Source organism: Mustela nivalis (genome assembly GCF_964662115.1).
Source record: "Mustela nivalis genome assembly, chromosome: 5".
Lineage (NCBI taxonomy): Eukaryota > Metazoa > Chordata > Mammalia > Carnivora > Mustelidae > Mustela > Mustela nivalis.
Genome location: NC_139024.1, coordinates 119,298,753 through 119,323,245, shown reverse-complemented (window position 1 = coordinate 119,323,245; position 24,493 = coordinate 119,298,753). Strand labels below are relative to the sequence as shown.

At 35.5% G+C, this 24,493-nt stretch overlaps 2 protein-coding genes across 14 annotated transcripts in view; one reads left to right on the top strand and one right to left on the bottom strand.

Annotated features, from left to right (window-relative positions):
• LOC309865787 (endogenous retrovirus group K member 7 Env polyprotein-like) overlaps window positions 1-24,493 on the top strand; it is a 1,143,634-nt gene that overhangs the window by 554,564 nt on the left and 564,577 nt on the right. The window lies entirely within an intron of this gene.
• LOC309865776 (uncharacterized protein) overlaps window positions 1-24,493 on the bottom strand; it is a 229,017-nt gene that overhangs the window by 106,284 nt on the left and 98,240 nt on the right. For all 13 annotated transcript variants that reach the window (XM_082732567.1, XM_082732576.1, XM_082732578.1 and 10 more), the window contains 2 exons: window positions 24,075-24,095; window positions 23,880-23,900 (listed from right to left, as the gene is read on the bottom strand). In XM_082732567.1, the coding sequence (XP_082588693.1) occupies window positions 23,880-23,900; window positions 24,075-24,095 (42 nt within the window). The remainder of the gene's footprint in view (window positions 1-23,879; window positions 23,901-24,074; window positions 24,096-24,493) is intronic.

The window sequence follows — 24,493 nt, the reverse complement described above, 5'->3', positions numbered from 1 at the left end:
GAAATCTTATCTTTTGCAACAATATGAATGAAACTATAGGGTATTATGCTAAGGAAAATAAGTCAGAGAAAGATGAATACCATATGATTTCACTCACGTTTCAGAAAAAAAGATGAACAAAAGGGGAAGGGAAAGAGAAGTAAAATAAGAAAAACTAAGAGTGAGGCAAACCATAGAGAGTCTTGACTGTAGGGAACAAACTAAACGTTGCTGGAGGGGCCGTGGGTGGGGGCATGTGGTAATTAGGTGATGGGCATTAAGGATGGCACTTGATGTAATGAGTACTGGGTGTTATATGTAACTGATGAATCACTAAATTATGCCCCCTCCAAACTAATGTTACACTATGCATTAACTAAATTGAATTTAAAATGCACCTAAATAAATAAATAAATCTCCCCACAAAATAATAATTATCCTGTCTTTGAACACTTAAAAAACTCATGATTCTAAAATTTTTTTTTAATTTTTTATTTTTTATAAACATATATTTTATCCCCAGGGGTACAGGTCTGTGAATCGCCAGGTTTACACACTTCACAGCACTCAACAAAGCACATACCCTCCCCAATGTCCATAACCCCATCCCCCTTCTCACAACCCCCCTCCCCCCCAGCAATCCTCAGTTTTAATTTAGTTTTATGAAAGTAACATATATATTTTGAAACCTCATTTCATTCTATAAACATATAAAAAATTGCAATAATCTGCCCCCCCATTTATTCCCAGTTTTCTTCCTTGGCAGAAACCACTTTTAACATTTTTTTGTTGTTACTTTCTTGTGCTTTTACATCTGCTTTTATTTTTTATTTAAGATTTTATTTATTTATTTGAGAAACAGAGAGAGAATAGAAGCAGGGGGAAGGGCAGAGGGATAAACTGACTTCCTGTTCAGTGCAGAGCCCAGTGTGTGCACACTCAATCCCAGGATCCTGAGATCATGACCTGAGTCTAAATTAGATACTTAACCAACTAAGATGCCCCTACATCTTCTTTTCTAAATAACATATTTATAGAGCTCTTTCTTGACTTATAAAATTCCACCTTAAATTTTGACTTCTTACCAGGCTTGATTTTTTTTTTTTTTTTAATTTATTGTTTATTTTCAGGCTTGATTTTTTTTTATTTTAATTCCAGTATAGTTAACATAATGTGCTTTATTAGTTTCAGGTGTACAATATAGTGATTCGATTATTCTATACATTATTCAGTGCTCATCACAATGAGTGTAGTTTCAATCCCCTTGACTGACTTCACCCATCTCTCTACCCACCGCCCCTCTGGTAACATCAGTTTGTCCTCTATAGTTAAGAGTTTGTTTCTTGGTTTGTCTCTCTCTCTCTTTTTAAGATTTTACTTATTTGTTAGAGAAAGAGAGAGAGAGAGAGCACGCACAAGCAGTGGGAGGCAGGCATAGGGAGAAGCAGACTCCCCACTGAGCAAGCAGCCCAATGTGGGACTCCATCCTAGGTCCCTGGGATCATGACAGGAGTCAAAGGCAGACGCTTAACTGACTGAACCACCCAGGCAACCCTCTCTTTTTTTCATTGTTCATTTGTTTTGTTTCTTAAATTTCACATATCAGTGAAAGCATATGATATTTGTCTTTCTCTGACTGACTTTCTTCACTTAGCATTATAGCCTCTAGGTCCATCCATGTTGTGACAAATGGCAAGATTTCATTCTTTTTTATGGCTGAGTAATATATATATACACATTATATATAATATATGTATATGTACAATGTAATTGTCCAAATTGTATAATGGTGTGTATATATATGTATATATACCATTATCTTCTTTATCCATTCATCTGTTGATGGACACTTAGGCTTATTCCATAATTAGACTATTATAAATAATGCAGTAAACACAGGGGTACATGTATCTTTTTGAATTTGAATTAATGTGTTTGTATTCTTTTCTTACCAACTTTTTTTATCTGTCTCCTCCTCCCACCATGAGCCAAACCTCCTAGTATAGTTTGTCCCAATTTTCACTGAAATTAATAAATTCAGTGAAACATTGTCACAACCCAGCATATCTCCACAGCTAAGGCGTATACTGTGATGTGCTTATATTGTGCTTAATGTACAACTCTGTATTTCCTATACTTAATCTTTTCCCTTTTGTTCTAAACAGATTGCTTAGTTGGTCCTTTAAGTTTCATGCCATTTTAGGGCTTTGGTTGTCACTTCCTGTGCTCTGACAAGTAGATGAAATGAGTGTACTTGAACTGTTACATCCTCTTGAAGCCCTCTTTAATACTTTTCTCTGAGGCGGTTTTGCAATTGGAGATGGTAAAAGCCTGAGTGAGCAAAAAAAGCCTTTCATATAATTAGAAGACTAAAGCACAATAGAGATGAAAGTTGAAAAGGAAACTGAGTAATGGATTGTGAAGTCTTAACTATTGTGCAAACATAAATAAAAGCTCAAGTGTAGTTTTCTTGAAAGGAGATTATTCTTTTCTTTGCAAGAATTCTTTTCAGGGTTATTTTTAAAACCAGAAGTAATAATCAGAGAAAGCAAAGAATTTTCAAACAACTAGGAGACAAATTTAGATATGAGAAACAGAGAAGGAGCTTAATTTTGAATGGTTCTTTAGTTTTAACTGAAATACAAATACAAATAAGAGAAGTAAGTGTTATTCTATGGAGAGGAGAATACAGTTCTCTTAATAGTCTTCATTTTCAGCAAAATGCAAAATTCACATGAAATATCTTAAAACTTGATTTTTCACAGTAAAAATATATGTACATTTTTTTAAAAATTTAAAGTTGTATTGGCTTATTATGAAAATTAGCCTCTTAAGTTATTCCCTTAAACCCCCAATTCCCTCTCCTTAGAGGCAAACACTTCCAAATCTTTTAGATGTTGTTTTGGGGTTTTGATGTCATTTTTGTCTGTTTTTATTTTCCTTAAAATTCTTAAAGTAATATTTCTTCAAATGTACAGATTATTTATTAATTTACTATTATGCATGATGTTGCCTTAGCCTTACTCTGTCTTTCCCTCTCTTTCTTTTGAAGTCACCGAGTCACAATTTTTGGTTAACTCAATAGTCAGTGTTATTTCATCTATGTGAATACTCTTCATTCTTGAGCCAAAAATACACTTTGGTCACATTCCTTTTATCTTTTAGTAATCTTTAAGAATTTTGTGAAGTTAATCTTTGCCTCTCTTGCTCTCTCTTTTCTGGACTTGGTTAATCTGTATGAATTTCTGTCCCATGTTATCCTTTTACTATAATTTTAGTGGTATTTCTGGAGGGAGGAGAAGAAGATATGTATAGTTAGACTGCTAAGTTAAACATGAAAATACCATTTTAATCCTTTTCAGTTATACAACTGAAGTTGGTAATTATCAGAGTTCAAAATATATGCATATGAGTCTATAGAATATCATAGATAAGGAATATGTGGGTAGGTTCTAAACTAAAACATAAACAAATAACTACAAATATTGTGATTTCTCCCAAGGATGGAAGATGGTTTTCTCTAATGATAATTTATGGTTAAAAATTATGAAGTATGTTATAAAATTCGCACAACTTCGAAATGTTTTAACTTTCATGTGACAGTGACAAATGTAAAGGTTTGTGTTCAATTAATTTTACAGACTTACAGCAACAACAACAAAACCCAATTATCTCCCATTACATAAATCTATAATATATAGAATTATAGATTTATCTATAATATAGATTTATCTATAATTCTATATACTCTATATATTATAGATATGTATATATCTATATATGTATATCTATAATATATATTGTAAATATATATTTTATAATTCCATAACCTATGTATAAATCTATAGATTTATATATTCTATATATATTTATATATTCTATCTATATATTCTATAAATATCTATATCTATATGTATATCATATATAGATTTATATATATCTATATGTAGATTTATATATTTATATATATTTATATATTAAATCTATATATTTATAAATCTATATTCTATAAATCTCTATAAATCTAATTCTGTATGGGCAAAGAGAAGCTCTTTAAATTTTTAAAATGTGTTTTGCAGCATATAAAAATACCAGAAATACCACCATTATTTTTATATAACTCTATCTTTTAAAAAACTTTTGTATTAAAGTATAAATACAGAGAGAATAGTGTCCCAATCAGAAGTATGTCTATCAGTGAAGTATCTCAATGTGAACCTACCCATGTAGCCACCACCCACATTTAGAAATAGAACATTAACTGTAGTTTATCTCTTCTCAGGCACCTTCAAAACACTGATCCACTTTTCTTCCTCCAAAGGTAATAATTAGTCTGACTTCTAAAGCCATAAGTTTTGAATTTATATGAATGCAATTATAGAGCACATTTCCCCCCTTAGGTCTAGCATCTTTCATTTGATATTAGGTTAATAAGATTTTCCTGTTATTTCCTTTCAGTATAATTTATTTTCATTGTGGTATAGTATTCCACTATTTGAATATAACAAAATTTACTTATCTCTTCTACCGTTGATGGGCATTTGGGGTTTTTGTTTTGCTTTGTTTTTAAGTACTTGACTATTGTGAATAATGTTACTTTGGTCATTTTTGCCCCTCTTGGTGTGCAATGAATGTATCTGCAAATCTTTTTTTTTTTTTTTAAGATTTATTTATTTATTTGCCAGAGAGAAAGAGAGTACAAGCAGAGGCAGCAGCAGGCAAAGGGAGAAGCAGCCTCCCCTTTGAGCAAGGAGCCTGATGTGGGACTTGATCCCAAGACCCTGTGATCATGACCTGAACCAAAGCCAGATGCTTAACCAACTGAGCCACCCAGGTGTCCCTATGCCTACAAACCTTGGATAAGTCTAGGAGTTGAGTTTCTTGGTCACAGAGTTGTTTAACTTTAGTATATAATATTATACTTTTTATTTTCAAAATAAATACACCAATTCATACACCCACTAGCAGTAGTCTATATTGCTACCCATTCAGCAACATTGGAATTGTTAATCTTTTTAATTTTAACCATACTTGTAAGTGTGTAAGGTATCTCACTGTGATCATTATTTGTATTTCCCTAATGGCTAAGCTGCTAAGCACCTCTCCGTGTCTTACTCTTACTCTTTCTTTCTTTCTTCCTTTCTTTTTTTTTTGGGGGGGGGTTCCCATTTGGATATCCTTTTGTAAAGTATATTTTCAACAAACACTCTTGGTGATTTAAATTGAACTATTTATCTTTTTTCGTACTGATTTATAGAATCCTGTGTGTTCTGGATATTGGCTCTTTTTTAGGTATATGGGTTATACATACTTTATTTAAATCTGACTGATCCTTTCACTGTGGATTTTTTTTTTTTATGAATGAGATTCTTAATTTTAGTATATACCAACATCAGTTTATTTGTTTTTGTTGTTGCTGCTTAAGGTTACTGCCTTTTGTCTCCTGATCAATAAATCTTTATCTAACTTAAGGTTAGCAAGATATTCTCTTATGTATCTTGGATACCAGCCCTTTACCTGTAATGTTATTTGCAAACATCTTCTATTCTGTAGGTTGATTTTAGTTTTGTTGATTGTTTCCTTTGCTGTGTATAAGCTTTTTATCTTGATGAAGTCCCAATTGTTCAGTTTTGCTTTTGTGGTTCTTGCCTTTAGAGACATATCTTGCAAGAAGTTTCCTTTTCCAAAGTTGAAGCAGTTGCTGCCTGTATTCTTATCAAACTCAACCACCAAAAAACAAATAATCCAGTCAAGAAATGGGCAGAAGACATGAACAGACACTTCTCCAAGGAAGACATACAAATGCCAACAGACAACTGAAAAAATGTTCCACATCACTTGCCATCAGGGAAATACAAATCAAAACTACAATGAGATACCACCTTACCCCAGTTAGAATGGCTAAAATTAACAAGACAGGGAACTACAAATGTTGGTGAGGGTGTGGAGAAAAGGCAACTCTTTTACATTGTTGGTGGGAATGCCAGCTGGTATAGCCACTCTGGAAAACAGTATACAGTTTCCTCACAATGTTAAAAATAGAACTACCCTATGACCTAGCAATTGCACTACTGGGTATTTACCCAAAAGATAAGATGTAGTGAAAAGAAGGAGCACATGAACCCCAATGTTTACAATAGCAATGTCCACAATAACCAAACGTGGAAGTAGCTGAGATGTTCTTCAACAGATGAATGCATAAAGAAGAAGGGGAGGTGAACCATGAGAGACTATGAACTTTGAAAAACAATCTGAGGGTTTTGAAGGGGCGGGGGGTGGGAGGTTGGGGGAGCCAGGTGGTGGGTATTAAGGAGGGCACGTACACATGGAGCATTGGGTGTGGTACAAAAACAATGAATTCTGTTATGCTGAAAAGAAATTTACAAAAAAAAAGCAAGAAAATCAGAAAAAAAGAAGATATGGCTCATATATACAATGAAATATTACTCAGCCATCAGAAATGGTGCATATTTACCATTTACATCATCAACATGGCTGGAACTGGGGGGTATTATGCCAGATGAAATAACTCAATCAGAGAAACACAATTATATGGTTTCACTCATATGTGGAAAATAAGGAACAGTGCAGAAGACAATAAGTGAAGGGAGGGAAAACTGAATGCGAAGACATCAGAGAGGGAGACAAACCATGTGAGATTCTTGACTCTGGAAACAAACTGAGGGTTGCAGAAAGGGAGGTAGGTGAGAGAATAGGGCAACTGGGTGATGAGCATTAAAGAGGACACATGGTATGATGAGCACTGGGTGATATACTCAACTAAAAATCATTGAACATTATATAAAAACTATATAAAGTACTAATGATGTACTATTCATTAGTTAATTGAATTAAAATATAAATACTAAAAAAATACTTTTCTATGTAGTCCTTCTGTGAGCATTTTTGTTTCACTTTTCGCATTTAGATCTAAATCTGACTAGAATCAGTTTTGTGTAGGATTTGACTTACAGATTGAGTGACCGTCTCAGTTTGTCTGGCACTGAGAGGAGCTTCTAGGATACAGAACTTTCAGTGCTAAAATGAGGAAAGTTCTGAGTAAATGGAACAAGTTGGTTACACTAATTAGGGGTCAAGTTTTATTTTCCATATTGATATTAAATTGATCCAGTACTAGTTATTGAAAAAAAGTCTTCCTTTGCCTCAATACTATGCAGTGACACCTTATTCATAAGTAAGTTTCGAGATATTCGTGGAATTGTTTCTCAATCTGCTGTTTTATTCCTCTGATCCATTTGTCTGTCTTCATCCCAATCATACTCTGTTTTAATTACAGTTGCTTCGTAGTAAGACAATACCTGATAGTGGCTAAGTTTTCCTGCTTGTTCTCATTTAAAAGTGTCTTGTACTTCATGATTCTTTGCTCTCTTTCCCCGCTTTTTAGTATGTATGTTTTAGAATCTGCCATTTTCAACCAAAACAACTTCTTTGGCTTTTGACTACATTGAATCTATAGCTTAAGTTTTGAAGGACTATCATTTTTGCAATATTGAGTTTTCCAATTGATAAATATGACTACTATTTAAGTCTTCTTTTCTCTCTCTTTTTAAAAAGATTTATTTACTTGAGAGAGAGAGAGAGACAGAGGGAGGAAAAGCAAGACAGGGAAGGGGTAAAGGGAGACAGGAAGGGAGAGAGAATCTCTAGCAGATTCCCTGCTCAGCACAGAGCTGATTGCAAGGCTCAGTCTCACCACCCCGGGATCATTATGTGAGCTGAAACCAAGAGTTGGCAGCTCCATGACTGAGCCATCCAAGCACTCCTTCTTTAATTTCTATAATACTGTGTTGTAGTTTTCTATATAGAAGCCTTGCACATCTTTTATTAGATTTATTTCTAAGCATTTATTACTTCGATGCTATTACACATGGTAATGTTTCTCCAAATTTCATTTCCTAATTTTTCTGTACATGTGTGTAAAAATATAGTTTTGTATATAATGACTTTGTATTTAGCAACATTGTTAAATTATTTTATTAATTCTAACAATTTATCTGTGAAATATGAATTTCTTGTATGCATAATCATACCATCTTTAAAAATGAGCTTGCTTTTTTCTTTCAAATGGCAATGACTTTTATTTCACTTAAAAAAATCTTAATGAATGGCTCAGACCTCTAGTTCTACTTCATTAGAATAGATAATACTGGCCATTCTTGTCTTTTTTTAAATTTTGGAGAACTTAATTTTTTAAAAAAATACTTTATTTACTTATTTGAAAGACACAGACAGAAACAGAGAGAGAGAGTGCAAGTAGGTGGAGGGGCAGAGGGAGAGGGAGAAGCAAACTCCCTGCTGAGCAGGCAGGCCGATGTAGGACTTGATTTGAGGACGCTGAGATCATGATTTGAGCTGAAGGCAGTCACCTAGGTGCCCAGAACTTAATTTTTTTTAATTAAAAATGAGATTGCCTGAAGTTTTTTAAAACAGACTTTCCATTTTAAGAAGTTCTTTTATCTTCCTACTTAGTTAAAAAGTTTTTTCAACCTACCCCCCCCCTACACACACACAAATCTGTGTTGTATTGGTTTCTTATTGCCTCTGTAAAAAAAATGCCACAAATTTAGTGGCATAAAGGACACAAATGTATTGTCTTACAGTTTTGGAGGTTTGACTCCAAAGTTGGGTTCCGTGGACCGTAATTAAGGTGTTGGCATGGCTGTGTTCCTTCTGGAGGATCTAGGGGAGAATCTGTTTCTTTGCATTTTCCAGAAAGGTTCTAGAGGCTGCTTGCATTCCTCGACTTATGGTCCCCTTCTCATAGAGAGGTTGGAGTGATCCATTCTTTCTATATCTCTGATTTTGATCCTCTTGCCTCTCTCTTAAAATGATCCTTGTGATTACATTGGGCCCACCTGGATAACTTGGGCTAATCTTCCCATTTCAGGATCCCAAACTGAATCACATTTGTAAAGTCCCTTTTGCTATATAAGGTACCATGTGGATTCCAGGGATCAGGATATGGACATGTTTAGGGCAAAGGGAAGCATCATACTACCTAACATATGTGATGATGTTTCATATTGATTGATTTTTAATGATAAAGCAATCTTGGGTTATTGGAATAAATCTAATTTAGTTGTGACATATGTGACAGAGAATATGCTTTGTAATTTCTGCTCTTTGAAAATTGTTGAAAGTTGATTTATGGATTAGCATATGGTCATTTTTTAAAATTTTTTATTTTTTATAAACATATTTTTATCCCCAGGGGTACAGGTCTGTGAAAGACAACTATCATATGATCTCCCTGATATGAGGAAGTGGTGATGCAACATGGGGGCTTAAGTGGGTAGGAGAAGAGTAAATGAAACAAGATGGCATATGGTCAATTTTTTAAAACATTATTTATATTTAAAAATTATACACCTGCTGTTTTGCAATGTAGGACTCTATATTCCTTTGTGATGTCAAATTTGTTAATCATGTTAAAATCTTTTATATTCTGTATGTGCCTGTGTGTATTTATCAGTTATGACAGTAAAAAAAAAAAAAGTAAATCTTCCAAATGACTATGGATTGCTCTCTTTTTATGCTTTCATGGTTTGTTTTATATATATTTGAGGCTATGTTATCATATATACAGTTGAGCCTTGAACAACATAAGTTTGAACTGCATTGGACCACTTATACATAATTTTTTTCTTTTTGTTTTATTGTTAAAAATATTCAGTTTTCTAAAAGATCACACAAAGCTGGGAAGAAAAAGAAGGATGTTAACTAAACCAGATCAAAATCTGGTCTGAGGAGAATAAATGAAATAAGATGGGATTGGGAGGGAGACAAACCATAAGTGACTCTTAATCTCACAAAACAAACTGAGGGTTGCTGGGGGGAGGGGGTTTGGGAGAAGGGGGTGGGATTATGGACATTGGGGAGGGTATGTGCTTTGGTGAGTGCTGTGAAGTGTGTAAACCTGGTGATTCACAGACCTGTACCCCTAGGGATAAAAATATATGTTTATAAAAAATAAAAAATTTAAAAAAAAAATATGGTCTGAGGAAGGACAAAGAGCTACCTAAAGAAACTGATGGCTGGAGCAAACTAGAAATTGAGACTGGCCCTAGCCAGCAGATCCAGCAGCCTGGGTCAGCCACACTGATGAGCGCCACTAGGGTACAGTGGGGACCTAAAGTCTCCTTTCCTGTAAGAGAGCAACAATAGCTCACTTTCTGGAGGTGATTTTTTTTTTTTTTCTGGACAGCATTTAAATAAATGGTGGTTGTAAAAATACCTGTATTTCTTAAAAAAAAATAAGGACAAAAATGCATAATGGTTGCTATAATTCTTACTAATTAAACATAATATACTAAATAATAATAAAGGAGAATCCGTTCAAGGTCCCGTTATCATCAGTTGTTTGGACATGATCTTGATGCCCTTGTGGCCTTTTCTGGTCTTCTCCCAGTTGTTACCATTGAATTCCTCAAGGACCACACTCCAGTAATGCCCTCATCTAGACGTTGTGGGGCGATTGAGAAGCCTCCAGGGTTTGAGAGGTGAGTGGAAAAGCTCTGAACGTCCCATCTCTTACACAGAAGTTGGGCTGTGCTTTGTGCATGTTAACTGTGTGTAGTTACTCTCTGGGCTTCCTTCAGGAGCTGGAATGATGAAATGTGTATCCTACTTCTTGCAAATGTTGCAGCTGCGGTCAAAGACCTGCAGGTGCACTGAGGCCAAAATTTCAGAGGACCGCTCCACAGTGGGAGCCTCCTGTGTGCTCCACGAGTGCTGGTAATGCAGTGTCTCCGGGGACGCTTGGCAGAGCCCTCCAAGTTGAGCTGCCGCAGTTTCTGGACCCTGTCCCTGCTCTATCCCTGCTCTATCCCTGGTAGCAAAGGTCTTCGAGGTTGCTGGGGAGGCAGAGGCCTGAGCTGCGCAGGGAGGGGCGGGGCCAGTCCAGACTGGCTGCTGGGCTGGCTTCAGGGGCAGTTTCCCAGAGGATGTGTTCCTTCGCTGCCTCTCTCCAGCTGTGGCCTCACTCTCCTACCTGACTGCCTCTGCCAGGCCTGGCTGGTGGGGCTCTGTAGGAGGCCAGCTGCGAGTTCCCCGAGGTGCATCTCTGCTCCAAGCCTGCCATGGCTCTATTACCAGATTATTTACGGTAGACTATTGTAAATATTTCTCTCTGCCTTATGGTGTACTTAATAACGTTTTCTTTTCTCTAGTCTACTTTGTGGTAAGAATATAGTGTATAATATGTATAATATACAGAATGTGTGTTTGTTTATAAATATTGGTGAGGTTCAGGTCAACAGGCTATTACGGCTCTCCAATTTCTAGGGAGTCAAAAGTTACAGCCCGAATTTCTGCTGCGCGGGGTGTCTGCGGTTGTTTAAGGGCACCTGGTATGCAAATTTTAGGTTGCTTGATTTTTCTGGCCTATCAACCTGTTATCATTATATGATATCTATATTATTCGCTAATATTGCTTTTTGCCTTAGATTCCTACAATTAATATATCGGTAACTACTCTCTTTAGGTTAGAGTTTCTGCAGTATTTTTTCATCTTTACATTTTTCACTCTTTGGCTGTCCGATTTTATATTTATCCCTTATAAATATGGATGTGGGTTTTATTTTATGTTTTTATTTATCTAGTCGGATTATCTTTGTGTTTTAAATGGAAGCAGTTGATCTGTTTGTAATTCAAGGGATTATTGATATAACTGAGTTTAAAATAGTTTTACTACATGCTTTCCAACCATAGTACCTGTACTATTTCTGTCTGCCTCTTCCTCAGCCTCCCCCTTCCCCCTTCCTCGCTAATTCCTCCCTTCTTTCCTTTCTTTTCTTCTTCTTTTATGCTGGTGGACTTTCAATTTTTTTCATGTTCTGCCTCTTTATCTTTGTATTTTATATTACTATAGTATTTTACTTGTTGTTATTATGGAGATTACAAGTTGTAACCGTGGTTTGTCCAAGTCTGATAAAACTAGTATTTTCACTTCTGTGTATAAAGCAAGCATACTTTGTTTTTACTTGACTCTACTTATATGTTATTATTCTCATTTATTTTAATTTTATGCACATGTAAACATGAGCATTGATGTTAAAAAACCCTCAGGATGTTACTGTTTTGCAGTTAGTAGTTATTAAGGTTTTCTGTGTATTTACTTTTTCAGGTTGGAAATTCCTCACAGCATTTTTGGAACTTTTATCTAGGATATTTAGTAGGAATCTTCTAATTAATTTTACTCTTTTTTGGCTTGTAATTGCTTTGATCTCACCTTCATATTAACAATATTTTGGTCTTGTATGGAATTAAATATTGGCAGTTATTTTCTTTTGGTACACTGAAGCTTTCCTTTTCTTTTATCTTGGCTACCATTGTTTCTGTTGAGAACTTAATCTTACAGTTTACCTCTGAAGGTACAGTATTTCTTTTCTCTGTTTTAAGATTTGCTTTTTGAGTTTCTTTTTTTTTAATTAACATATAATGTATTATTTGTTCCAGGGTACATTAGTCTTACACAATACACAGTGCTCACCATAACACATAGCCTCCTCATTGTCCATCAGTTTTTTTGGTTTCTTAGCAGTATTATTCTGTTATTCTAGATCTTATTTTGTTTTTAAACATATCTAGTTTGGAGTTGATAGTGATTTTTATTGTATTTGTTTCATTTTCTTAAAAGATTTATTTATTTATTCTAGAGAGAGAGTGCATGTGTGAGTGGAGGGAGGGGCGGAAGGAAAGGGAGAGAAAGAATCTCAAGCAGACTCTGTTCCATGTGGAAAGCTCAACTTGGGACTGTATTCAGGACCCCAAGATCATGACCTGAGCTGAAATCAAGAGTTGGCTGCTTAATGGACTGAGCCACCCAGGTGCCCCATTAGTGATTTTAAAATCTGTATTATCTTATCTTCCTGGTATTGGGAAATTCCTTGTTACAGTATTCCTTGTTTCCCATTCTTCTCTTTTTTCCTTCTGGCATATTAATCATGCAGATGTTTGTCTTTTTCTCTGTAACTGGTATTACTCTGATATGCTTTCCCTTATTCTGCAATGTTTTGTTTACATGCTCCTTTCTAAATATTTTCATTTGGCTCAAAACTGGTTCTTTGAAAAATTACTGAAGAAGGTAGTACCCCACTGACAAGAATACTAAAAAGATAGAGAATACTCATTTCCCAACATTAGGAGTGAAGAATGAGACATCTCGATAGCTTCTTCGTTATGAGGTGGGGCTCTCTATTTTGAGCCTACCACCCCATACATGTTACTATTCTCATTTTGTATATCACAACTTCTGCTAAAAATCATTATTATATGTTTGCATTATTGTGATCTAATAAATACTATTAAAGAGCAATCAACTTATCAGTGTGGCTTTACTTCAGTTCTTTACAAATTTTTAGTATTTCCTGGAATTTATATTGCTTTTGTTTTTTCATTTAATTTTCTTTGCAGTGATCACTAATGTATCTCCAAAATTAATGCCTGAAATGTATAATCATTTAGTTTGTTGAAATACATGTGGACATTTGTCCAGTTTCTTGTCTTTCAAAGACATCTGCCACAAATCCCTCAGTATTTCAACTGGACTAGTTGATTTTTTGTGGATTAGTAGTCACTTTGGGATTTTTGTCACTAACAAACTGGGAAGATGTACATTACTACTGTAAAGATTTGGTTCATGTGCCCCTTAAGATCACTACATTTGTATCTTTAGGGTAAATACCCAGTAGTGCAATTGCTGGGTCATAGGGTAGTTCTGTAATCAACTTTTTGAGGAACGCCCATACTGTTTTCCAGATTGCATTCCCACTAACAGTGTTAGGAGAATTCCCCTTTCACAGCATCCTCGCCAACATCTGTCTTTTCCTGACTTGTTAATTTTAGCCATTCTGAGTGGTGTGAGGTGATATCTCATTGTGGTTTTGATTTCTATTTCCCTGATGCTGCATGGTGTGGAGCACTTTTTCATGTGTCTGTTGGCCATCTGGATGTCTTTGCAGAAATGTCTGTTCATGTATTCTGTCCACTTCTTGATTGGTTTATTTGTTCTTTGAGTGTTGAGTTTGATAAGTTCTTCATAGATTTTGGATACTAGCCCTTTATCTGATATGTCATTTACGAATCTCTTCTCCTATTCTATCAGATGTCTTTTGGTGTTGTGGATGTTTCCTTTGCTGTGCAAAAGCTCTTGATCTTGATGAAGTCCTAATAGTTCATTTTTACCCTTGTTTCCCTTGCCTTTGGAGATGTTTCTAGGAAGAAGTTGCTGTGGATGAGGTCAAAGAGGTTGCTGTCTGTTTTCTTCTCAAGGATTTGGAGGGATCTTGTCTCACATTGAGGTCTTTCATCCATTTTGAGTCTATTTTTGTGTGGGGGGTAAGGATATGGTCCATTTTCATTTTTCTGCATGTGGCTGTCCAATTTTCCCAACACCATGTGTTGAAGAGACTGTCTTTTTTCCATTGGACATTCTTCCTGCTTTGTCGAGGATTAGTGACCATAGAGTTGAGGGTCTATTTCTGGGCTCTCTATTCTGTTCCATTGATCTATCTGTCTGTTTTTGTGACAGTACTATACTATCTTGACGATTACAGCTTTGTAATAGAGCTTGAAGGCTGGGATTGTGATGTCACCAACTTTGGCTTTCTTGTTAACATTTCTCTGGCTATTCGGGGTCTTTTAGGATTATTTGTTCCATTTCTTTGAAAAGAAATTGATGGTATTTTAATAGGAATTGCATTAAGCATGTAGATTGCTAAATTCCTTTATGAGTTCTAGCAGTTTTGGAGTGGAGTCTTTTGGGTTTTCTACATAAAGTATTATATCATCTGCAAAGAGTGAGAGTTTGACTTCTTCTTTGCTGATTCAGATGCCCTCTATTTCTTTTTGTTGTTTGATTGCCAAGGCTATGACTTCTTGTACTATGTTGAATAGCAGTGGTGATAATGGATATCCCTGCCAAGTTCCTGACCTTAGGAGAAAGCTCTCAGTTTTTCCCCAATGGGAATGATATTCGCTGTGGGTTTTTCATAGATGACTTTGATGATATTGAAGTATGTATTCTCGATCTCTATACTTTGCAGAGTTTAGATCAGAAAAAGGGAGCTGTATATGTCAAAAGCTTTTTCAGCATCTATTGAGAGTATCATATGGTTCTTGTTCTTTCTTTTATTAATGTATTGTATTACATTGATTAATTTGTTGATGTTGAACCAACCTTGCAACCCAGGAATAAATCTCACTTGGTCATGGTGTATAATTCTTTTAATGTACTGTTGGATTTTATTGGCTAGTATTTTGGTGAGAATTTTTACATCCGTGTTCATCAAGGATATTGGTCTGTAATTCTCCTTTTTGATGGGGTCTTTTTCTTTTTTGTAATTTTATTTTATTTTTTTTCAGTGTTCCAAGATTCATTGTTTATATACCACACTCAGTGCTCCATGCAATATGTGCCTCCTTAATATGCACCACCAAGCTCACCCAACCCCGCACCCCCTCCTCCAGAACCCTCAGTTTGTTTCTCAGAGTCCACAGTCTTTAATGGTTTGTCTCCTCCTCCAATTTCCCCCAACTTACTTCTCCTCTCCATGTCTTTGATGGGGTCTTTGTCTGGTTTTGGGATCAAGGTAACACTGGCATCATAAAATGAGTTTGGGAGTTTTCATTCTATTTCTATTTTTTGGAACAGTTTCAGGAGCATTGGTATAAATCTTCTTTAAATGTTTGGTAGAATTCTAGGGTGCCTGGGTGGCTCGGTGGGTTAATCCTCTGCCTTCAGCTCGGGTCATGATCTCGGGGTCCTGGGATCGAGCCCCACATCAGGCTCTCTGCTCAGCGGGGGGCCTGCTTCCTCCTCTCTGCCTTCTCTCTGCCTGGGTCTCTGCCTACTTCTGATCTCTGTGTCAAATATATAAATAAAATCTTTAAAAAAAATGTTTGGTAGAATTCCCCTGGGAAGCTGTCTGGCCCTGGGCTTTTGTTTTTTGGGAGATTTTTGATGACTGCTTCAATTTCCTTACTGGTTGTGGGTCTGTTCATGTTTTCTATTTCTTCCTTGTTCAGTTTTTGTAGTTTATATATCTCTAGGAATGCATCCATTTCTTCCAGATTGTCAAATTTGCTGGCGTGTAGTTGCTCATAATATATTCTTATAATTGTTTGTATTTCTTTGGTGTTGGTTGTGATCTCTCCTCTTTCATTCATGATTTTGTTCATTTGGGTCCTTTCTCTTTTTGATAAGTCTGGCCAGGGGTTTATCAATCTTATTAATTCTTTCAAAGAACCAGCTCCTAGTTTCATTGATTTGTTCTACTATTTTTTTGGTTTCTATTTCCAGGATTCTATTTTTCTGCTTTCAGGATTTTCTCTTTGTCACTAAGACTTATAAGTTTTACTATTAGATGATGGAGTGTGGTTGATTTTGAGGGTGGTTCTCTGTGCCTCCCAAATTTTGATACTTGTTCCATTTGCCATAGTAGGGAAATTTTCTACTATAATTTGCTCCAATATACCTTCTCTTTCTTCATCTGATCCCTATTATTCTAATATTGTTTTATCTTATAGTATCACTTATCTCTCGAATTCTCCCCTCGTAGTCCAGCAGTTGTTTGTCTCTCTTTAGCTCTGCTTCTTTATTCTCCATCATTTGGTCTTCTATATCACTAATTCTCTCTTCTGCCTCATTTATCCTAGCAGTAAAAGACTCTATTCTTGATTGCACCTTATTAGTAGCTTTTTTATTTCAACCTGGTTAGATTTCAGTTCTTTTATTTCTCCAGAAAGGAATTTTATTTCTCCAGAAAGAGATTCACTAATATTTTCCATGCTTTTTTTGAGCCCAGCCAGCACCTTGATAATCATCATTCTTAATTCTAGTTCTGACATATTACTAATGTCTGTGTTGATTAGGTCCCTAGCCATCAGCACTGCCTCTCATTGTGTGTGTGTGTGTGTGTGTGTGATGAGTTTTTCTGCCTTGTCAGATAAGAATAGATGGAGAGAAGAAAATACTAAGAGTGTGGCAAAGACCCCAGAAAAATATATGCTAACCAGATCAGAAGTGAGCTGAAACTAAGAGGGGGGAAATAAAAAAATAAAAAATAAAAAATAAAGATATATATGCACACACACATACACACATAAACACAGATATGCATATATATGTGAATAGAACAGAGACACCAACTTGATTTTGGGTATATTCTCATCTCTTAGAAGAAACTGCCTCCCAAAATTTTAAAGAAATATATATATATGTTTGTGTATACACACACACACACACACACAAATAAGGGTAGACATGATGATGAAGGGATAGGATATGACTATAAAGATGAAAATTTAAAATGATTCTAAAAAAGAAATTGACAAGATAAGTTGGAAGGAAAAAGAAAAAAAAAGGGAGAGAATGTGATCAGACTGGAGACTAGAACAAAGCCATCACTAGATTTAGGGTATATTTTGATCTATTAATAGAAATTGTATCCCAACATGTAAAAAAAAATACCTATATACCTTAAATACAATGAAAGAATAAAATACTATAAGAATGAATATTTTAAAATATTTTAAAAAAGATATTGATAAGATAAATAGTTAAAAATGTTAAAATAGGAAAGAGGAAAAGTTAAATAGAATAAGAAAAAACATTTTTTAAAAATTAACTTTAAAAGACCAAAGGATCATGAGAATAAAGCCATGAATTCTATTTGTCATTTTCCCTTAGCTCTGGAGTCCCACAGTTCTCATTTATCAGTGAAGTTGGTCTTGGCTGGATGTTCTTGCTGATTTTCATGGGTTGGGGGGCTATTGCAGTGATTCTCAAATATCTCTGCCCAAAGCAGAATTGCACTGCCCTTGCCAGGGGCCAAGCTAAGTAATCTGCTTGGGTTCATTCTCGGGAACTTTGTTCCCTAAACACTTTCTGTACAGCTTTGAAGGACAGGAATGAAAATGGCGGCCTCCCAATCTCTGGCCCACAGAAGCCGAGAGCTTAGGGCCCCACTCCTCAGTGCACCCACAGAAAAGCAGTCAATCCTTCCCGTCTCCCTGATCTCCAGCCACACTCTGAGCTCACCCGGCCTATGACTGAGCATTTCTATCTCTGGCGCACAGCCACATTTGGAGTCTCCAAACCGAGAAGATTCCTGCAGTGTGTTCCTGCACCACTCCTCCCAGAGGAGGAAGAAGAGTATCCCCCTGGATCTGCTGCTTGTGGGGGTCCCTGCTCGAAGAGCAGTGACCTGACTGTGCCTCAGTTCATGGTTTAAGGTAACCTTGAGATGACAGCCCACTCCTTGGCTCCATCTCTGCAGTGTCTTCCCCACTCTGATACCTGGGAGCTCTGCCATACTGAGGCACCCTTGGTCTTTCTGTGATCCCACGGGTCCTGAGACCACACTGTCCCTTCGAGGGCTTCATGCCCTGCTTAGCCTCTGGAGTGACATCCCTCAGTGGAGCAGACTTCTAAAAGTTCTGATTTGGTGCTGTGCTGCTCCACCACTTGTCAGGAGCCAGCTGTCTCCTGTGGCCTCTCTTCCCATCGCTTTGGATTCACTTCTCCGCATGTCCTACCTTCTTGAAAGTAGCTGATTTTCTGTTCCTAGAGTTGCCACTCTTCTCTTCTATCTCCTGTTGAGTTTGTAGATGTTCAGCATAATTTGACAACTATCTAACTGAACTTCTGGGTCTTGATTATATCTCCGTATCTTTCTCCTCTGCCATCTTGCTTCCTCCCTGCCTGTGGTTTTGATTTGTATTTCCCTGATGCTGAGTGAGTTGGTCATCTGGCTGTCTTCTTTGGAGATATGTCTGTTCATGTATTCTGACAATTTCTTGATGATTATTATTTTGGGGGGGGGGTAGAGTTTGATAAGTTCTTTATAGATTTTGGATATTAGCCCTTTATCTGATAAAACATTTGCAAATATCTTCTCCCATTCTGTAGGTTACGTTTTAGTTTTGTCAACTCTTTTCTTTGCTGTGCAAAAACTTTTTTTTTTCTTTCTGTGCAAAACCTTTTTATCTTGAAGCTCCACAAATAGTTCATTTATATGTTTATTTCCCTTGCCTTTGGAGACATGTCCAGTTGAGCAACACTGGTGAAAGTGGACATCCCTGTCACTTTTCCGACCTTAGGGGAAAAGCTCTCAGGTTTTCAAGATGATATTCACTGTGGGTTTTCATATATGTCTTTTATGATATTGAGTTATGTTCCCTCTATCTTTACAATGCAGAGAGTTTTTGTCAAGAAAGATGCTGTATTTTGTCAAATGATTTTTCTGCATCTGTTGAGCGAATCATATGGTTCCTGTCCTTTCTTTTATTAAATGTTGCATATCGTATTGATTGATTTGTGGTTGTCGAGCCACTCTTATAGCCCAGGAATAAAACCCACTAAGTTGTGGCGATTAATCCCTTTGAAGTACTGTTGGATCCTATTAGCTAGTGTCTTGGTGAGAATTTTTGCATCCATGTTCATCAGGGATTAGTCTGTAGTTCTCCTTTTTAGTGAGTTCTGAATCAAGGTAATGATTCATTCATAGAATGAATGTGGAAGTTTTCCTTCCATTTCAAATTTTTTAGAATATTTTTGGAAGAATACATGTTAATTCTTCTTTAAATACTTGGTAGACTCTTGTCTACTGGACTCTTGTTTTTTGGGATATTTTTGATTACTGTCCAATTTCTTTGCTCTTTATGGTATTTTCAGATTTTCTTTCTTATTGCTGCAGTTTTGGTAGTTTATATGTGTCTAGGAATCCATCCACTTCTTCCAGATTGCCTCATTCATTGGCATATAGTTGCTTATAATATCCTCTTACAGTTGTTTGTATTTCTTTGGTGTTGATTGTGATCTCTTCTCTTTGATTCATAATTTTATGTATTTGTGTTCTTTCTGTTTTCTTTTTCTTAACCTGGCTCGGGGGTTATCAGTCTTGTTAAGTCTTTCAAAGAAGCAGCTCCTAGTTTTGTTGATTTGTTCTACCGTTTTTTTTTTTTTTTTTTCCATTTCTATGTGAATTGGTTTCTGCTCTAATCTTTACTATTTCTCTTATTCTTCCAGGTTTAGGCTTTATTTGCTGTTCTCTTTCCAGCTTCTTTAGGTATAAGTTTAGGTTGTGTTTTTGAAACTTTCTCTTGTTTTTTGAGGAAGGCTTGTATTGCTATATACTTCTCTCTTAGGACCATCTTTGTTCAATTCCAAAAGTTCTGAACTGCCATGTTTTCATTTTCATTTTTTCCCATGACTTTTAAAAATTCTTCTTTAATTTCCTGGTTGATCCATTCATTCTTTAGTAGGATGTTCTTTAACCTCTATGTATTTGTGTTCCTTCCAAATTTTCCCCTGTGTTGAGTTCAAGTTTTAAAGCATTATGGTCTGAAAATATGCATGGTATATTCTCTCAATTTTTTTTAACCCCTTGAGTCCTGATTTGTGATCCACATGTGGTCTAATCTGAAGAATGTTCCATGTGCACTAAAAAATAATGTAAATTTAAAAAACAAAACAAAAAAATAATGTATATTCTGATACTTTAGGTTGAAATATTCTGAATATATCTGTTAAGGCCATGTGGTCCAGTGTGTTATTCAAAGCCCTGGTTTCCTTGTTAATCTTTTGCTTAGATGATATATCTATTGCTGTGAGTAGGGTGTTAAAGTCTCCTACTATTATTTTATTATCAGTAATATGATTTTTTGGTTTTGTTATTAATTGGTTAATAGAATTGGCTGTTCCCAAGTTAAGAGCATAAATACTTTAATTGTTAAATCTTCTTGTTGGATAGGTCTTTTTATTGTGATATAGTGACTTTCTTCATCCCTTATTACAGCCTTGGGTTTAAAATCTAGTTTGTATTATATAAGGATTGCTACTCCAGTTTTCTTGTGATGTTCATTAGCATGGCAAATTCTTCTCTACCTCCTTACTTTTTTTAAGACTTTATTTAATTGAGAAAGAGAGAGCACACAGAGGGAGAGTGAGAGGGAGGAGACTCCCCACTGAGCAGAGATTTCAGTGTAGGACTTGATTCCAGGACCCCAAAATCATGACCTGAGCCGAAGGCAGGTGCTTAACTGACTGAACCACACAGGCAACTCATTCATCTCCTCACTTTCAATCTGGAGAGTTTCTTGGGCTCTAAAATGAGTCTCTTAGAGACAGCATATTGAGGGGGTCTTTTTCTTTTTTAATTCTATCTGATATGCTAAGTCTTAGACTGCAACATTTAAGCTATTTACTTTCAGAGTAATTATTGAAAGATATAAATTTAGTGCCATCGTATTACCTGTAAAGTCACCGTTCCTATAGATTGTCTCTGTTCCTTTCTCGTTTGTTACTTTTGGGCTCTCTCTTCACCCAAAGGATCCTCTTTAATATTTGTTTCAGGGCTGGTTTAATGTTCACTAATTCCTTTAATTTCTGTTTGTCCTGAAAACTCCATATCTCTCCTCCTATTCTGAATGGGAACATTGTTGGATAAAGTATTCTTTATAGGACCCCAATTATTCTAATATTGATTCACTTTATGGTATTGCTGATTTCTCAAATTCTCCCTTTGCGAATCAGCAGGTTTTTTTTTTCTCTTTTTCTCAGCTTCCTTCTTTCCCATCATTTTGTCTTCTATATCACTGACTCTCCCTTCTGCCTCATTCACCCTAATAGTTAGAGCATCCATTTTTGACTGCAGCTCATTAATAACATTTTTTATTTCAGCCTGATAAGATTTTAGTTCTTTTATTTCTACAGTAAGGGATTCTCTGCTGTCTTCTATGTTTTTTTTTTTTTTTTCCAAGCCCAGCTACCATTTTTTTTTTAATAATCATTGTTCTGGCTCTGACATCTTATTTACATCCATATCCATTTTTTTTTTTTTTAGTGTGAGTTTCTTTGTCTTGTCATTATGTCAGAAAAAAATAGATGAACAAGAGAGAAAAAACAAAATTAGCAACAACACCAGAAAAATACAAACAAAACTGGAAGAAAACAGAAACAAAATAAATTAAGAAAAAAGCAAATAAGAAGTAAAACAGAACAAAACAATAAGCTAGATCCTGGGTGTATTTTAGTCTGTTTGTTAAGAAAAACTAGATTCCAAAATAGGAAAGAAAAATTTATATATACACACAAGTAAGATACAATGGAAATGAAAAGTAAGAAAAATAATATATATGTATCTATTTATCTATCTATCTATATATATATAAAAGAACATTAAAATAGTTAAATATATATATAAAAGAACATTAAAATAGTTAAAAAAGAATTGATAAAATAAAATAGCTGACAAAAATAAAACCGAAAGACTAAAGAATAAAAAAAAAAAAAATGAATGCTATATACTGTTTTCCCTAAGAGTTGAAGTTTTGCAGGTTTCTATAATCAATAAACTTGGAGTTATCAGGTTGTTCCCTGCTGATCTTTTCTGTTCTAACTCTGTGTTCGCCCAGCCTGTGACCCAGCGTTTTTATCTTAAGCATGTGACCCAGTTTCCGGTCTCCAAACATAACAGACTTCTGTGGTTGGCACTTGAGCCATTCCCCCAGATGAGGGTGGGGTGGTCTCTCTCCAGGTGTCTGCCTTTTGCTGGGTCCCTGCTTGGCAAGCAGTCGCTTGACTGTGCAGTGGTTCTGGGTTAATGGCAAACAGAAAACTGACACCTAGATTCCCCCTTTTCAGCTGCTTCCTTGTGCAGATGTTTGGAAATTCAGCCACACTTAGACACCTCCAGTCTTTTTGTTACCCTAGGGATTCTGAGACTATGCTGTCCCCCATGGGATTCTTCCCCAAAGAAGCTTTTTTTAAAAAAAATATATGTATATTATCTTATGGATTATTAGTATGTCATTTCTAACTTTTTTTTAATATACCACCTCTTTTTTTTCTTTTAATGTACTTTATACTGTTGATTTATGAGTGAATTATCTCATATATCTAAAATACATTTTTTTAGTCTTACATTTTTCTCTGAACTTTCTTGGTTTCCCTAATTTCCTCTTTACTCTGATGGTTTAGTTTTTGTCTTTGGGTTTCAGGTCTGTCTTACAACATCTTATGACCCTTGGGAGTCCATTTATATTGAAAAATGAAACTAAATAGTTGATCTTGTGTTCCTGGCTACAAGTTCCAGGCTAGTCAGATTTCGCTGTATAACCCTTCATGTGAGAATCGGTCTGTCTTTTCCCTGGGGTAGTTCATTTTCTCCAAACATGGGTTATTTATACTGTCTGAGTTTCCTGAGTACATTGGGGAAAAAGTAGGATCTAGATTGTTATATTTTCCCTCTGTTGTTACATGTCACCCTTATTTTGCCTGTATAGGAAGTTTCCATATCCAGGGTTCCTTTCATCTAACCTCTCCTGAGCATAAATCATTTTTCTCCTACTCTACTGTGTGGGACCAAAGTAGAAGCGTGATTGAGAAGAGTGGAAGAGATGATTTATATGGAGTTGTTTTAACACACTTTCAGGTAATCATCCTATATTAATAATCACCTTCACATGCTTGACTAAAATGTTACCTGGTCCCTGGAAATCCTGAGCTCTCTGGTTCTCATCTTTACAATTAGTCCTTTTGAATTTCCTTAGGATTCATGTTTTGTGGATAGCTAAATTAATCATTACTCATCCATTGGCTTTTCAGCTTTAATAGTTTCAAATTTTCATTTGCTTATTTCTGCTGCTATTTCTGAGATCTCATAGTTTTGCCTTAAACAAACAAACAAACAAACACTTTTCTTTTACTTTAGTGTGTTTCCAGGGTACATGGAGGAAAATGAAGTTTTTCAGTACCCAGTAATACTCTCATAATGATGGGTTTTAAGTTATTATGACAATCACTATTGGAGCAAAATGTTTTTCCATTCCTTAGATATCAAATTATACTAGTGATAAGAGACAGATAAGAAACTTACCAGTTTGTCCTGAGGTAGTTTCTATAGAAACAAACAGAAATAAACTTGTAAGCTAATTTAAAAAGTTATTATTTTTCTCAATTCTCTAAACAGCAAATTTATAAAGCTACAAATTATGAAAATGAAAGTACACAAGAATCTCTTGTGGGATGTTATGATTGCACAGAATACTTCGGATTCAAAAGAGGAACTTACCAACAGGTTTTGAAGTCACAACTGAAAAAGAAAAGAAAATAGGGATATCTCCTAAAATCAATCTGTCAAGTGCAAAGTTTGCACTACTTATTTAAATGTAATTTCTCATATCAAAGTGCATGTATTTAATTTAAAAGTCAAATTATTTAATGTAAATAAAACCAAAAGTTCTCTGACCCACTCCTTCTTAACTCTTATTTCTTTTTAACTTACACTCTTTGGGGGCAGGGGCTCTAAAACTAATATTTAATTATAAAATGTCTGTATGATATGTTATGAGTTCTCAAATTTGGATGATGCACATTGGCTTCCACATATGAGAAACAAGTGTGTACCTCTTTTTATCCCGTTATTTGACAGAAAAAGAGACACAGAGAGCAAACACACAAGCAGAGGGAACAGCAGGCAGAGCGAGAGGG